Source organism: Pinus tabuliformis, chromosome 1_2 (assembly GCF_031772625.1).
Source record: "Pinus tabuliformis cultivar Carrire ecotype Pingquan chromosome 1_2, CPIR1, whole genome shotgun sequence".
In the NCBI taxonomy this organism is placed as follows: domain Eukaryota; kingdom Viridiplantae; phylum Streptophyta; class Pinopsida; order Pinales; family Pinaceae; genus Pinus; species Pinus tabuliformis.
The window spans coordinates 756901537-756919827 of NC_142298.1; the positions used below are offsets into that span (position 1 = coordinate 756901537).

The following is an 18291-nucleotide window of genomic DNA, read 5'->3' on the forward strand; positions in this document are numbered from 1 at the left end:
GGGGCCAGTGTCAGCTCACCTACCCTATTCTGCACTTTGGGCTGGCTCTCCTCTGGCTCAATGGGGGCTTCCCTGTGATAGGATTGCTGGAATTTTAAGCTATGAACTGAAAGGTGATATGAAGAGTAAACTCCAGCAAAACAGGTTTGTGAAATGTTAAAATAATGGTGTAGATGGTGGACTTGAAGATTGGTGTTTTATCCTTTGGGTGATAAAGTCATAATGCAGCTCAAATGGGTGGCAATTCTAATAACAGAAATAGAACACTATGGCTGAAAAGTACAAGCTATGCTGCCTCTGTCTCTGTTGTCCAAAATTGCAGAAATAAATCTCAAAATGTATCAAATGTAGATAACATCCAACAGTCATGACTCATGACTATTATTGTTATCAGGAGTAACGTCTAGATACACTTATTTTAAAGTAGAGAATGGTGTAACACAAAGACAATACATGATTTACAATCAATAAAAGACATGAGATGTGTATACAAAGTTCGTATTCCATGAATACATGTGAAAGACAATTTCAGCAATAAGAAAAATAACAATAAGACTATAAAAGATAGTCTCACCCACAAGATAGTTGCGTAAATGGTCCAAACACATCCAAATATGTTACATTAAGCTCTAAACGATGGAGTTCTCCCAAATCACAGCATAGCCAAATGAAGGAGTAAGCAAATCCTTATATAAATTTTTGGCTCAACTCTCTTCTACAATAAAATAGTATTTTCTTTATTTTAGTTCCAAGGAAAATACTAAAAATATTTACAATAATCTCTAAGCGGGCGAACTAGCACTGAAATGCCCTTAAAAAATACTAAATACAAGTTTCTAGATGAATGTGATGCCACATATCACCCTCTTCAAGTTTCTAGCTCATGCAAAGTGTAATCCGAATGCAATTTTTCCTCCTCATGAGCAAGGGTGCTCTTCAAGAAATAATTACCTCGATATAATAATAGAAATGCTAAGTTAGAGAGGGAGGTCAATTTTCTAAAATAGGTGAGCAATTGTCATGTGTAAAACTCTTCTGTTCTTTCTTTCATTGCAGCCTTCACTTTGTGTAGTGCTTGTTATGTAGCGATTTTTGTAGTTCCCATCATGATGCAGACGATTTCTTGGTCAATACAAAATAGGGTTTGATTATACCTTATGTTACAACTTTTGAAATCTGTTGGTTGAGTAGTTTTTCTTTTGTTACGATGGTGTGGGTGTCCTAAGGGCCTTTATTTAGTTATTAGTCACTTAAGGTGCATGTCCATATCTTCTTTCTTCTTTCATAGTTTAATATTTTGTAAAGTGAAATCTCTCTCATATTATATAACTTAAGCTTTCTTGTCTCCTTGGTTGCTTGCATGCATATCAAGGGAAACTACTTGCGTTGACCACTCATACTAACAACACAGATTATTGATAGTGCATGATCACTAGGGACAAACCCCCATTACTGGAAGAGCACTGGTCTGAATGGAGTAGTTAACAATAACCTTGGACTAATTATTCACAGTTGTTTCTCATGTTTGCCCAGAGCAGATCTGAGAGATAACCGGTAGGATGCCCTAGGTTCGAAACTCCAATGTCCCCTGTGATACCCCCAAATATTTGGGGATTCTCCCCCTATGTCCTTCAGTTGCGTAACACCATCCTTGCATCCCTGTTTCCTTGGGCCATAGAAACTTGGTGGAACATTGCTTCTTTATGCAATTTATGTTGAATTTTTAACACCAGATTTGATTTATTTTACTCAGTTTTTTTTATACCTAGAAAATAATTTTTATCCACATTAAAATCTGAAATTATGAAAATAAATACACTGGTGCCCTCAACTTTTAAAACAAAAAATTTGCAGTGGAAAAAAAGTAGGCAATCACCACAAGACAGCCGAAATTCAGCTCAACAAATCTCCCTTTAATTTTTATTGAAATCTGGAAAATTTAGGGCCTAGACCCATAGAGAAATTACACAGAAAATACAACAATATTAGAGCCTGGAAATGGCCCTAAGGTTTTTGGCACAAGGAAGAATTCACAATGGCTGCTTTGGAAGACGAATCGTCCCTGGCAGATCTCAGTGTGTACCTGCAAAACTTCGTCCTTCTAGCCATGCAACCTATGCACTGGAATTGTTAGCCTCTCCAAGGGAACTCGGCCTCCAAGTCTCGGCCCACCAGCTGGAATTTTTGACCCTCCCTCACAGTCTCGGCCTGGTCAGGATTTTTGCCCTCTCTCACAGTCTTGGCCTGCTCAGGATTTTCGCCCTCTCTCATAGTCTCGGCCTGCACAAGATTTTCACCCTCTCTCTCTCCTCTAAGTCCCGCACCTCCCTCTCTCTCTCCTCTAAGTCCCGCACCCCTTCAGGAATCTTGGCCATCACACAATTTCTCCTTCCAAAATTCTGTTGCACACTTTTCCTCTTTTTCCTCAATCACTCAAGCCTCATACTCATGAAAAAATCACTTCCTCAACAATGCAATGTGTATGTCTCCATCCTCTCCCTTAGGTTCTCTTTGTAATTTCAAATTGAGCAACATCCCTAACCCTCAATCTATGAAGTGATGGATGGCTAGTATTAAATCCTAACCCACTTAGATGAATGGTTGAGATTAGAGCTAAGTCACTTAAATAATTAAATTATCATCCTTATAAATTTTGCGCAATTAACCAACATTAATTAATTAAATTAATTAATGTGCTTTAACTTGGTTAGACTTAGAAAAAAGTGATATTAGCTGCTCCAATTGAACAACCACCTAAAGAGGACTTCTCTTACATGTTGGACACAATCAGATGTAGAAGACCTTCCAAAGCTACAAAATCAACACTCCCTCTTAGTAAGGAAGGGATTATCCACCACCCCTAGCTTGTCCTCGTGGAACACAAACTTGCCCATCACCATGGGCTTTGTGAGAATGTATGCCACCTGCTTATCTGTGGCTATGCACTACAATATCACATCACCTATCTTGGCCTTGTCTTTGATGAAGTGGAAGTGGTACTTGATCTCTAAATTTTTGGACTTGTCATGAAACATTGGATTTTCCGAAAGCTTGATGCAACTTTGATTGTTGTAGTGAATCATTGTGGGCCCCATCTCAAGGCCAAATCAACCTGTGAGCATTTTGCAAAGCCACATGTCCTCAAAATTTGCGAGGCTCACCGCCGTGTAGTCGGCTTCTGCTAAGCTAAGTGCCACTGAGTGTTGCTTCCTTCTAAACCATGAGATCATAGCCGATACCAATTGAAACAACAACCTGAAGTACTCTTCCTATCCACTGGACTCTTAACCCAATATGTGTTGAAATTGTAACTAGGTTTGGTGACTGGTCTTCATAATTATTGTACTTGTATCAATACGTATTTGATGCAAAAACAAAACAAAATTATCATAATTTTTTATCAAGAATGTTCTTTGTGCTTTATTTTTGGTCAAAAGAAAAAGTTAAGGGCATGTTCTTTGTGACCCTATAAAAAGAAGGAAATTTTGAATTTTGAAAATGTCATTTGTTCCTCCAAGTTGCCAAGTCAGCCCTCCAGGATGACAAGTCGGCTTGCTCAAGAGTTGTGTTTTTTTCGCATGTAGAAACAACTATATATTGGCACCAATCCTCCATCATTTTGGAAACTATTTGGTGGTCCTTTGAGGCAGACCAATTCGAGTCTATGCACGGATTCCTGAGGCATACATGATCGAGTTTCTGAGACACATCAACGAAGTTTCTGAGGATAAAATTGTTTGCAATATAGAAATATCTAAAGGCACCTTCCTTTGAAATCGTGTGAGCTTCTCCGTGGACAATTCAGGCTACCTGTGGCTACATTTCTATGATAGTTCGAGCTTCCTTTCACTACATCCCTGTGACAGTTTAGGCTTTATATCGTTATATCTTTGTGACAGTTCAGGTTTCTTGTGGCACCAATCTTTTGTGGGTTATAGACTATGTTGTGGTAGACTTCATGTTAAGACTCGGTGGAGGGTTGGCTTGGCAATTGGATCTTCTAGTAAGGTTTGATATGACTTGGATTTCTCCTGTTGATGAAGAAACTACAAGGAAAGGATTGACGTGTTTTCCTCTTGTGGCTTTTTCCCTAGGCTCTAGCCTAATTTCTGGAGTCTCTTGTCTTTTATGTATTGCATTTGTATAATTGCTTGATGACCTAACAAAAGAAGTAAAGAATAAATGAAAAACATGAAAAATAAATAGTCACAAGTAATTATCAAGTCTAGAAATTCTCTATTGCTCCTGATTTTAACTTGGAATCAAAGCTAGGTTCAAGGAAGTTGGAGAGCAACAATCTCTCAAGAGGCATTAATTCGAAGTTTGGTGGCTTGATCATGGTCCGTGACACCTATCCGAACTCTGTGATGACTTAATCAAATTCTGAGGTACACATCCAATCTTTGTGATGAGAGTCCGTTGCATAAATCCAAGTCTGTGGCTTATATTCAGAACTGAAATAGAAGTCCGAGATCTGTAGCATCTATCCAAAGTATGTTAGATCTTAGGCTTTTGTGATCCATAATGTAGTAAGCATGTCTTTCAGATTAATCACAATAGTATTAGTTGGTCGACGTTTCGAACCCCTCACACCCCATGCACCCGAGATGGGGGAATGTCTGGGGAAACGTTTCCCCACGTCCCCCTTTTGGGGAGATGTGGGGAGACGGAAGGGGGGATGTTTCCCCAGTGTGGGGGACGCGACTCCCCCCCTCAAAATGTGCTATGCATCCCCCCTGAAATTTGCTTGTAAACAATGATTTATGATAGGGGAAACCTAGTATTTGATCATATTACCCTACTAATGCTATGCAATTCATGGTAACGTTACCATGAAATCACTTAGGATGTTTAAGAGTGGTTTCGACCTCATTGGATTTCATATGGAGAAAGTAGAATTTTAGATCTCACTCAAAATCCAGCAGACTTAACAGTTTTTCAGGAATTCAGGATTCGATGGATTGCAATGTTTACATTGCATTTTGTCATTTACAAGGGTATGGAATTAGTATTTAACCAAAAGCATCAAGCCCTCTATGTACTTTAGAGTGACTTTTAGACTCATCACTCCACTATTTTTGAGTTTAGTTATATCAATTTACTATTCCAGTCTTTAGATTTCAGTGTCTATTATAGTCTATTTTGCTTAGTACTAATTAGATTCTAGAATGATGAATGATGAATTTTAATTTTAAATAAATTTAGAATGATGAATGATGAATGATGAATTAATTTTTAAATCAATGTAGATTCTAGAATGGTGAGTAATGAATGATGAATATGTATTAGAGTATTTTATTACTGAATCTCGTGGTCTATAGATGAATATGTATGTATTAGTAAGGATGATGATTATGGATCAATGTATTTCATTACTTAATTCAATTATGTATGTATCATTGTATTTATGCTTTCATTATTGAATATGAATTTGAAATATATATATATATATATATATATATATATATATATATCAATGTTGCACTAATCGTTATCGGGATAATATCGGCGCGAGGAAAAAACCGGAAAAAATCGGTAATAATCGGGAAAAAATATTTTGGTACAAAAATATTCGTTCTTTTTCAATTTTTTTAATATCTAAACCATATACAACATAAAATAAATACATTGACACATAAATATGATAAAAGAACTAATATATTAGATGTTTAATATCATTTCTAGTGCTAAAGTCACACATAACAGTGAATCATGTCCTGAATAGTAAGTCTTGACTCCTGAGTCCCAACTCAGCCTCAAAATATCAACAAAAAAATATAATAACGTATCTCATGAGTCATAATGCCATATACAATGAAATGAACAAAATAACTAAAGTCTAATACTATTGATTTCCTCTGCCCCTCTTGCGAGAAAATGCCATAGCTTTCCCTTTCCCTCTAGTTGTAGATGCTGGTGCTGGTGGAGTTGGCAGTGGAGTCTGCTGTGCTCTAGAAGCTGAAGAACTAGGAGTAGGAGCTATAGGAGGTAGACCACATCCTCTACTGGTGGCAGGGGTAGCCCGGGCAGGTGGTGTCACCTCCTCCTCCTGTTCCTTCTCCTCCTCCTCCTCCTCCTCCACTACATCCTACACTAACCAATCATCAGTAGACTTCATGAGAGGCCTCTTGGCCTCAACCCTCCATGCAGTAGTGGTGTCAATCCCATCCAATGAGATGGCCTCCATATCAGGTGTCCTCTCAAGTTGCCTCACCTACAATCGAAGATTGTAGTAGACGTAGACCATGTCATTAAGTCGCTGGGACTCCAACCTGTACAAAGATCATGAAATAATAATTAATAATTATAAAAAAAATATTGTTTAATGAGTTCAAAATTTATTTGGAAATTTGCAATATTTTAATTTTTTAAGTGTTAACCTGTTGCACTTCTTGTTGTGTATTTTTTCAAATGCACTCCAGTTGCGCTCACATCCTGAGGAGCTACATGTTTGGCTAAGGATTCGAATGGCAAGCTTTTGCAGAAGGGGTACCCTGGCACCATACATTCTCCACCATGCATCTACAACAAAATTACAAATAAAATTTTAAATAAACATAAGAAAAAAAAATGGAATTTGAAGAGACAATGAAATTTGAAACGAAGTTACAAACTAAAAAATACCTGGCATTTTATCGTCCTATCAGTCATAGCCATGTCAAAGCCAAATGTGCCACCTGCCATCCTATATGTCTCAATTTCTTTAGAGATCTCTGTACGTTTTGCTGGAGATCGCACCATCTTCTGGACACAGGATAAGAATCCATCCATGATCTCAGCATCAAATACAAACCCACATGTGTAAGAAAATGCAGGGTTCAGGAAAATCCTAGCAGCATGAATGGGACGATGGAGTGTGTTGTTCCATCGCTCATCAATCACTCCCCATAGGAGGAGTTGTCTCTGAAACCCCTCATCTCCCTTATCATCATAGTAGGCCCGAATGGATTCTTTGGCCCTGTCCATGGCCTCATACAAATAGCCCATTGCGGGCTTCTCACCATCAACTAACCGAAGAACCTTTACCAAAGGTTCAGTAACGGCGCACACCTCTTGCATTCTCGCCCAGAAGTCTTCCTGGTATGAAACTAGTCTGCATACGGCCTCTCCCTCTGGTTTGCGGTTCATTGGCAAAGCACGCCACTCCTCTGAAAGAAACATTCTCTTCACATCCCACATAGAATTCAAGAGGGATTGAAGAGATATGAAACTGGTGGCAAACCGTGTAATGGCGGGGCGCACTAACTCTTTGTTGTTGGTGAATCTTCTCATCAAGCTAAGCACAGATGTATGGTTATATATAAATTTTGTAATGCTTTTGGATGACTCAACAATATCTTTGACAAAGGAAATTTTCCCTATGTCCTCCAACAACAAATCAATACAGTGTGCAACACAAGGTGTCCAAAATAAAGTAGGATGCCTGTCCATAAGCATCCTGCTAGCAGCATTGTCCGTTATGAATTAGACAACATTTTCTGCACCCACCTCCAAAATAAACACATCTAGCAAATCACATAAAGTTCTTGCATCTTTGATTTGTGCAGATGCATCAATAGATTTGATAAACGTAGTCCCCTTGGGACAACTAATCAAGAAGTTTATGAGGGTTCTCCCCTTTTGGTCAGTCTAACCATTTGACATCACAATGCATCCTGTTTGTGCCCATGATGCCTTAAAATCCTCCAATCTTTTGGTGCAGTCAAGCTTTTCATTTTGAAGAATCTGGCCTCTCATGTCATGATAAGAAGGGATTTTGTACACTGGGCCAACAGTTGCAATAGCATCAAGAGCAGGTTGGAAAAATGGATTATTCCTTACAATGCTGAAAGGAATATCACTCTAGAGGAGAAATTTTGCCAGCAACTTGTCAGCTTGTTCTTTTTCAGTTTTTTTAGCATTGAATTGATAGATGGCTGTGAACCAGGTGTGGTTCGAGGAACAAAAAATGATGAGGCAGCTACCGGATTGGTTGATGCTGCAGTAGAACCAGTGGCACTTGCTTGTTCAACTGACTTTTTTAGTTGCCTCTTCATTTCTTCTTTGGCTTCTCTATTGTGGTCTAAAGTTTCCAATGCTTTCATGGCTCTTTGGATGAGTACAGGATTTGTATTTTTGCAAGGCCCTACATCAAATCCAGGGATTTTTGCAAGGTGATACTTCAATCTGTACACGCCTCCGGACATATGGTGCCCACACAACTTGCAAGTCAAGTTTAGTCTATCATTCGGAGCATTAGGTTCACCAAATTCCCAGAAAGGGTCCAATTTCCTTGGCATGTTTGATTTTGAACTTTGAAGTTGAAAACTTGAATGGTGTTTTGGTGAACCTATGGGAAAATAAGGATTACAATTTAGTATTTACAAGTTACAAACTTACAATTTAGTATTTTACTATTTACATTGTACAAAAACTAAAAAAAAATTTACATACAATTTAAGAAACCCCATTCCAAACCCAACCAAAAAAACTAAAAAAACAATACATTGGACAAATGTCAAAAACCCCATTCCAAACCCAACCAAAAAAACTAAAAAAAAATTACATTGGACAAATGTCAAAAACCCCATTCCAAACCCAACCAAAAACATTGAAAAAAAACAAAAACAAAGTTACAAAACAATGAAAACAAAAAACATTGGTGCCCATACCGGTTTTATGAAGATATAGTGTCTCCTCCTTAGCTCACTCTTCGATTTTCTCCTCCAGCTAGTTGATTTAGCTCCAAAATCTCCAAGTCTCTAACTCTCCAAAACCCCAGCACACCTTCTGCTGTCCAAATGAACAAAAAAAAATCGCGTTTTCCCTTTTAAAATTGCGCTGCCCGATGGGCCCGCGATTTTTACCGAAAAAATCGGGCAATTTTTTTTTTTTTCGATTACTATGCGCGATTCTATCTTTTATTTGAAATTATCGCGATTATACGATAATCTCGTGATTAGTGCAACACTGGTTTGCACACAACCTTAGACAAGGCCTAGCACTGGTGTCTAGTAACCTCTGTCATCAAAGTAACAGTTATATCATACAAAATAAACTATCAGTGGCATAAAGAGGGAGTCTCAATATGATGCCACCAAAGAAGCTTCCCAACCAGACTTTGATCAAATTATGAATTTGGTCACAGTTTGCTTCAGATATAAATTAGGGCTCTGATTAGGGACCAGATTGCAGAAGATATTTCACTGAAACCACTTCAAAAGCAAGGTGACTTTGGTTCTACTACTGTGTGTTCGATTAGGGCTTGGATCAATGTCTGAATTACCTATTCAAAATTTCCACAAAATATAAAACCATAGTGATCAAACCCTCCAAAAAATTCTACATGATTCAAAACCTAGCAGAGAAGTGACAAATAGATCAGAGCTTAGCTTCACAAAACAGTCCAAGAGGGACGCAATGCACATGACATAGTATGCTTGAGATATTTGCCATATATACAATTTGATCAAGATCAACATAAGAGCATTGAATCCTTATCTCTAAACATAATACAACAGTGACAATTCTGAATTGAATGGGAGCCACTGAAATAACACAATTGGATCTGCAATATATGTTCTTTGGAAGGCCAAATAGTTCTGTCAATACTAGTCAAGTTCAAACCCTAGGAATTCTAATACATACCTTAATTTCTTAGTGATTTGAGCCAGCCGAATGGTCTCCAAGGGATGCGAACCATCCTCATACTCAGATTAGGTGCCAAAATTTGTTTTGACAGTCCGCGATGATCCTTAACATTTGGACAGAGATTCCTCCAATTTTTTTGCCACAGTACTTGTCAATTTAGGCTCAGATTTTGCCGTATTATAGAGGACTGAAAATATAACAGCTGCTGGATCAGACTTGCCATTGAATCAAAATTTTGACCTCAGAAATCTCAAATTTTTCTCCATCCAAAAGGTGTGATTCCTAAAGCTTGCAAAAGTCTCCAAAAGGTGGCCAAGAAAATTGCTCAGAATGTGACCACAAAGATCAGAGATTAGCCCTCAACTAGGGCCACAGAAATGCCTCAGATTGATCCAGAAAAGGAGGCCGAACGACCTCAGGTAACAATCAACCTAGCGAATACCTTTGGATCAGATTATGATGGAAGCCCAATTCCCTCAGAGAGAGACTAGTACCACGGCAAAAAAGAATTATAAACACATTGACTTTGAATCCCCAAGATATTCTTCAACCACTGGCCTGCTCCTTCAGATATTCAAAAACTATTCAAGGGCCATAAAAATCTTTTCCTTATGCACAGAGATTAGATCTTTTGATCGCATGCACTTTGAAGAGAAACAAACCTCTATTTATAGAGGACAGAAGGCGGATCCCTCATGATGCCGACTTGAGTATGGAGGGAAAATTCAAAATTGAATTTCAAATTTTGCCAAAAATTAACTTCTTCTTGGAGGCCAACTTTAATTAGGGATCACAAAAGTAATTTAAATAAAATTCCTTTGACCATCTTTGTAAGCAAGCTTGAATAGACTAGGTCCAACATTATTTTTGAAATAAAGATATCACAAATAAACCAATCTAAAAGCAACTTGCCATATCATCTAACTTTGGGGATTTTGACCTTAAGAAGGGGGCACCAACTTTGATTGAGCATATCCCCTCAACTGTGAGGAATTACGAGGCGTGCCACCTATTGTTAGAATTGGCATGACGAGGACCATCTAATGAAGGTGATATTGACCCAAAAATTCTTGAAATTCCTTGTCGTTTTTGTTATCAAAAGTGGGGATTTTTTGGTGTTTCTTGGGTTGACATCAATGACAACCAAATATCAACAATTTGTACTAGGCCCTTGTTGGTCTTGTCTGGTGAGGAGGGTTGATGCAAATGTACGAAAAGAAAAAACATAAGCCAAATGTTAATATGCAAAAGAATGGCACGGGATGTAAAGCAATCAAAAGCCAATTATAGCCCAAGTTCCATCCCGTCTTATATGGCCACTCATCCCAAAGACTATCCATGCATATCATGCCTATCAAAGTAAAAGGAGCTCTCAATGAACATCCTGACCTCAATCAAGCAATAAATTGACCATCATTAAAGGGGGATTTTATCATCATTATTACTTAATAAATTGATGATGATTGTTATACAAGCCATATCAAAAGAAGAAAAAGGCAAATATGGGGGCTTGAATAAACAAAGGCGAGGGAAATAACTCATGTAGGCAAGCACTTCCTCTACAAAGGTTCTTATGGACAATGGTTTTAGATAACCTAGTATAAGGCCATGACACCTCTCATGAAGTAAACCCCAAAACATAACACCTATCACTTCTATCCCAAGACTCATAACTCCCAACTTCATGATGACTTGATTGCAAAATAGTTGTCCAATTCTAGATTTGTCAAGCTATGTATTCTTCAGAGCACTCCTTATATGCTTAAAACGAAGTAAGACTACACGTGAGACAAGAGAAGTGAGAGGAAACCCATATCTCTCATCAGGGGTGGATTTTAGAAAATGACATTATTGGGGATGTATGCTACACAATGGCATTATGGGGGTTGGATGCTAGACAATGGCAACCAAAGATAGTGAACATTGAGGATCTCATTATATACTTCCTCTTTGCCTTGGATGCTAGAAGAGTTGGTAAATGACAACCTCACTAGTTATGTGCTTTGGATTTTGTTGGTCCTTATTGAAACCCTGTCCATTTTACTCTTTTGGCGCTTTGTTTGTACCCTTCCCTCTCTTTCTACTTTCTATGGACATGCATTTGCACTCTTCCTACTCTCCTTGTACTCGTCCATCTCTTTCTACTTTTTATGGAGACATCTTTGCTTAGGCATTGCTTATTGATTTATTTTTTTATAGTCCCATTGACCATCGGTGGCCACTAATGGACTTTAATAATTAGATAAATAGACATAAAAGATGGAAAATATGTGCTTGTATGAGTTGGAATTGTCTTTATTTCATTTTCCATGATGATGTTGAACTGTGTAAATTTCAAGTATTCTCTCAATTAAATTACAAGAAGCTACAAGATTTTTTTTTTGCATTTGGTTTAGTTGTACATGAGGTGGATGATTAATAAGGAATTGTTCTCCATTGTTTTAGGTATGGGCCCTGCCAAACCCCGACTCTTGGATTTTGTGTCCAACGACATTTGCATATAACCTCTTTTAAACCAGAGCCATTTTGGGTTGTTCGACCCCATATTAACAAGAGTGGTTATCAACTCCAGTTAGTTTGGGACCGTATCAAAGTTTTTGATGAAGATGTGAGATATTCTGCGCTTTTAAATTTAGCTTAGTCACTTGGTGTCACACACATAGGCCAATGTAGTTTGTATAACACATTTGGATCAACTTTAATGTACTCATTTTCATTTGATGCATTGTATTACTTGAGCATTCCAATTTTCATAATGTTCCTAGATTAATCTATTTTACTTTGTTTTAGGTTGGCAAAATGTTTCAAAGGGTGGTCATTGATTATGGCTTGGCCAAAGTTATAGATGTCTCAGAAAAGGAGGAGCGCAAGAGTCGTCCAGTTGGCTTGAACACTGTTAATCTTCTAAAGGTTCATATTTCATTTTTCTTTGTAGTATTTGACATGGTATAGGTAGGTAGTATCTAAAGTGTTTTCTACAAAAGAATAGAAGGAATAATTTGACTAGGCTTAGTTGTATGCAATGAAAGGAACTACCTAATTCATTAATTCTTACTCTGATATATTGTTTGTTAATTTATATAATTGCCATTTGATTTATAGTTAAAAAATTGCATAGCAAATATGGAGAGTGTTCAAGCAAAACAATGTTGAAAATGGTGTAAACTTCACTTTCAGACACGATTGACCTTATATAATGATTATTATTAGGTTTGGCTAAGGCTGTCCTAGTCAACAACAATTAGTTGAATGGGCCTATAACCCCTATTGGGGAAAGCACCCTAATAAGGGTATAAATGAAAATTGTTGTTTGTATTTTACATCGTGTGATCATTTTTTCATTTTTAAATTTTTTTATACGAGTGATTGACTTATGGGTACTGTTAGTTTCTCAAAACCTAGCCAAATGATTAATGTGCTAGTAAATTTTTATACCCATAAATTTATTTCTATTGAAAACCCCAAAAAAAATTTAGATCTAAAATTCTCACACAATTAACATAGTTGAGCTTCCAACAAACAAGAAATCCAAGAACATAAACTTTTACTCAACTTTTACCCTGGAAACCCCCAATGTGGGGAGAAACCAACAAAGATGGATTTTATTAAGGCTTCAGAGGATAAATCAAGAAAGTATTACAACAACAGTTCCAAAGAATTTATAGCGAAGAAAAACGCTACAAAATGACCCCTCGTCTGCACAATATGGCCCAAAAAATTGCCTCTCCCTTTGTAGTGTACAACCCCTTTCTCTTTAATGAACTTGGCCTAGGACACGTCCTTTCCTGCAACAGTGAACTCGGCCCCAAGATTCAACCTCTCTCGTACAAACTTGGCTTGTGCACGTCCCCTCTCTCTTTTCAAACTCAATCCCTTCTCCTCAGTTGCTCAACCTTCCTTCTCACCCAAATTGGCTTTGTTTCTCTGACATGATGTGATCTCCAATTTGTTTCCTTCACCCATTCATTCCAACAATTTATATTTTCTCTCATAACCCTATTGCCTCCTTGAGATGTTCAAAGAAAATATCAAAGGTTAAAATTTGATCTTATCACTTTCTTTTGATCCGGTTAAAAATGAAATATTAATTTTCAAAGTTATAAACTTTATAAATTTGAGTTACAAAGTCAATAATGACTAATTATATTAATTATCATGCTTTTTCTAAGTTTAAACTCAGAAAAAAACTATGCAATGAAAGGAACTACCTAATTCATTAATTCTTACTCTGATATATCGTTTATTAATTTATATAATTTCCATTTTATTTATATTTAAAAATTGCATTGCAAATATGGAGAGGCTTCAACCAAAATAATGTTGAAAATGGTGTAACCTTCACTTTTAGACATGATTGACCTTATATAATCATTATTATTAGGTTTGACTAAGGCTGTCCTAGTCAACAACAATTAGTTGAATGGGTCTATAACCCCTATTGGGGAAAGCACCCTAATAAGTGTATAAATGAAAATTGTTGTTTGTATTTTACATCGTGTGATCATTTTTTCATTTTCTTATACAGGTGATTAACTTATGGGTACTGTTAGTTTCTCAAAGCCTAGCCAAATGATTAATGTACTCGTAAAATTTTATACCCATAAATTTATTTCTATTGAAAACCCAAAAGAAAATTTAGATATGAAATTTGCACACAATTAACATAATTGAGCTTCTAACAAACAAGAAATCCAAGAACATAAATTTTTACACAACTTTTACCCTGGAAACCCCCAGTGTGGGAAGAAACCAACAAAGATGGATTTTATTAGGCTTCAGAGAATAAATCAAGAAAATATTACACCAACAGTTCCAAAGAATTTACAACCAAGAAAAACGCTACAGAATGACCCCTCTCGTCTGCACAGTGTGGCCCAACAAATTTCCCTCCCTTTCTAGTGTACAACCCCTTCCTCTTTAACAAACTTGGCCTAGGACACCTCCTCTTCTCCAACAGTGAACTCGACCCCAAGATTCAACCTCTCTTGTACGAACTCGGCTTGTGCATGTCCCCTCTCTCTTTTCAAACTCGGTCCCTTCTCCTCAGCTACTCAACCTTCCTTCTCACCCAAATTGGCTCTGTTTCTCTGACTTGATGAGATCTCCAATTTGTTTCCTTCACCCATTCATTCCAACAATTTATATTTTCTCTCATAACCCTATTGCCTCGAGATCTTCAAAGAAAGTGTCAAAGGTCAAAATTTGATCTTATCACTTTCTTTTGATCCGGTTAAAAATGAAATATTAATTTTCAAAGTTATAAGCTTTATAAATTTGAGTTACAATTAATTATCATGCTTTTCCTAAGTTTAAACTTAGAAAAAAAAACTTTTGAAATGAGGAATTATTAAGGTATCTTCTGCATGCTTGGACACAAGGCCTATGCAGAGACACTTGTCCAAGCTACAATTTTAATGCTCCATCTTAGCAAGAAAGGTGTTCTGCACCACCTCCAACTTGTCCTTGAAGAAGATGAACTTGGCTTTCATCAAGGCCTTCATCAGGATGTCTGTAACCTGCTTATCTATAGGTACATATTGCAACTGTTAGAATTTCTTGAACCCAACACCTAGTCTTCGGTTCCTAGCAATTATTAACTGAATGAATATATGACTAAGTTCCTGTTGACGGTGCTGGACCCACCAACATGTCAGGGGATCTCCCCGGTAAGAAGTCCCAATTAGACCTCAGACAGTTTGGTGTAAGAGTCCTAGCAGTGGGTCGTACGGTAATTCCTTGACCGTGATTTCGCACAGAGGCAAGTAAGATGTCTCTGTTGGTAGCAAGGGTGTGACAGCTGCGACGAGTCAAGGAAGGTGCATGAGAGGTTCTAACACATGGGGAGTGAGGTGAGTGCGCCCCTTGGAAACCTGTAATAGTACTCGGCTTGGAAGGGAACACACGAGCAAAGATGCATCACCAGTTGGAAAGCAAGATAGCGAGCAATCCAAAGTGATGTTTAAACCAACAACACATCTGCAACAAGATTCATACAATTGCATACAAAATAGTTCATACACAAATGCATAAGTTAAATAACATACATTGCTACAGCAACCATAATAGTCCAACTACAATAACAACATATGCATGAAAACGTGTTGGCTCTGTTATATTAAGAAGTGTAAGTTCTAGTCATACAATACATCCATGTCCAACCACTAGGTTCAATAGTGGAACGTTACAACCACAACTGCTTGCTCCTCCAAGGAGATAAACTAGCTCTGCGCAGTGGAGAAGCCAAGGCGCGTTACAATACTATCCAAGCTTTCTCTAAGATAGTCCTATTGAAGCTTGGCTGACCAAAAGCCCCTACAATGAGTTATGAGGGACTATTTATAGCAAAGGGTGGGGTGGCCCTTGACATTCCCCTTTGTGACAGTTCATCTACCTTCATGACTCTTCATCTACTCTATGACTGTTACATCCACTATCGACACTTGAACTTACGCTTGACAAGACGTTAAATACAATCTTCACATATAGCCATGTGAGACAAAATGGCTTAAGCAAGCCATGCAAGGCATCACTAACACTCAGACTGTTATGGTGAGACCAACTCTTGACATCCTTGTGATGGTCGATGGTGGCGAATTGATGCCAAGCTTCGTCCGTGATGGTTTCCGTGCGCTCAATGGTGACATCTTGTTGAAGCGAACTCTTGCCTCTGTTGCATCCGGGTACACTGATATGGCTCCTTTGTCCAACCCGTCTGATAGCATGCGCATGGTCGTCGTGTGTGCAACCGGACCGGCAACATGTTGATGCATAGTGTCTGCGCTGATCTCCAAGCATGTGCTAGTGGTCGTGCGCTTCGACTTGTCAAAATACATGTTCAACTCTAGTTGAACTTGCTTCTTGTCTTCACCTCAGTGAGTGTGCCAAATGGGTGAGATCGCATGCATGCGCACAAAGACATGCATGCCACTGAATTCCCTTGCATGCGGTCAACAACACTGCTCACCTTGTCTGCTCCGTGCCAGCTGCTGGGATGGATCTATAACTTGTACGGGCATAGTTTCATCCATGAATGCATGTTGCGCCCCTTGCTATACCTGTTCCTACTGCAACTAATTCTCTCGTCTATGCAGCTCTTGTTCTTCCTTGAGTCGTTGCTTCAGCACATGCAACTCCTTTGTTCTGTGCTCTGCCTTCGCGCGATCTTCATGTCATGCCGTCACCTCATAGCCTGAGTCTCCAAAGTTGCTTTCATCACAAGTGGATCTGCTTGAGCTTGCAACTTTGTTCTGCCCCTGTGTTGTCAATAACCTTCCTCTTGCATTCGTTGCGTCTGATATGTTGCCTTCAGCGGTTGTTGATGGTGCTGCTACCATCATATCTTGATGTCCTTGTCTACGAACAACTTGATGTCTTCGTGGGTAGGCAAGTTCATAGACTCTTGATCGACTGCATCCCCAAGTGTGCTTTGAATGGTGTCTTCAACTCTGCTTTCCTGAAACCATTGTACTTGTGCTGTTGAGAGGCAGATGAACACCTACGACACCTGGAGACATGGCAACACTCATGGCAAGCAATCTGTCAGTCGAAAACCAAAACGAACTTGAGAACTGACTTGCAACATACTTGTGTGACTGATCACGAAAGTTGCACAATTTGCGTCGGGAGGTCGGAAGACTGACTGCTAAAACTGTGCAAGGCACAGTCTGGGCTATCAGGACGCTGACTGACTGATGGAACTGCACAATGCACAGTCTAGCCTGCGCTATTGAGGATTGAAACTGCGGAATGCACAGTCTAGCCTGCCCTGCTAAGATGTCAGCAGTGACATGCAACCAGCGAATTGCGTTGTGTAGTTTCTGGGGCCAGCAGGACACTGCCTCCAAGAATTGCGCAATGCAAGCCTGGAGGTCAGTGCTGGGCTAGACTTGCACAATTTCTGGAGGGAAGGCAGAGCCTTCACTTCCGGAAATGTGTAGTGCTAGCTGGGCAAGGCATGGTCTGGGCCAAGGCAACCCAGTCCGGCCAACGGGCGACTGAAAACATGAGAAGTCTAAATGCATGGTGAGATGAGTGCAAACAAGAGTGAATGATCATTCATGCAAACAACAAGTGCAGGATTCAAAAAATGGGAAAGCATGCATGTGTGTGAAGCGAGTCGCCGCAACGACGACTGTTCGTGCAAAACAGTGTCATGCATGCGACAACAGTGAGATGCGAACGAAAACTGAAACGATGCTTCTACAAGCTAACATGCATCAAAACGACAACAAGTGCTCACTGAAATCAAGCAGACAACAATCACACAAAGCAAAACACAAAAGCGACAAAAATGCAACACAAGACATGGAAGGCGGGCTTACCCCAAAACAACTGAGTTGAATGTGCCGATGACTTTTAGATGGAATGTAGGATGTCAGAGTTGCAAGGTCGATGTGAGGAATGAGCTCTATAGCATCCGGTTCATGAGTTTTGATAAAATCAAAGATGTGACGTGCATGCCACAAATCTAGGAAGAGCGACACTTGGTGGGAGGTTTCTGAAATGATCCTTGCATGCAACCTCTAGTTGCTAAAAGTAGATCCTTGAATCAAGGGATGCCTTTGCATGATGCCTTGGGAGAAGTAGCCCATGCATGCAAATCAGTTTCGCTCGGTCCTGGGGGGGATCGGTCAACTCAACTGCACATGCAACAGTCTGCTC

At 38.8% G+C, this 18291-nt stretch overlaps 1 protein-coding gene across 1 annotated transcript in view; it reads left to right on the plus strand.

The window, feature by feature from the left end:
* LOC149208000 (DNA topoisomerase, type IA, core) overlaps positions 1 to 18291 on the plus strand; it is a 375671-nt gene that overhangs the window by 168480 nt on the left and 188900 nt on the right. The window contains exons 7-8 of the mRNA XM_089395900.1: positions 12076 to 12238; positions 12421 to 12540. Of these exons, the coding sequence (XP_089252026.1) occupies positions 12076 to 12238; positions 12421 to 12540 (283 nt within the window). The remainder of the gene's footprint in view (positions 1 to 12075; positions 12239 to 12420; positions 12541 to 18291) is intronic.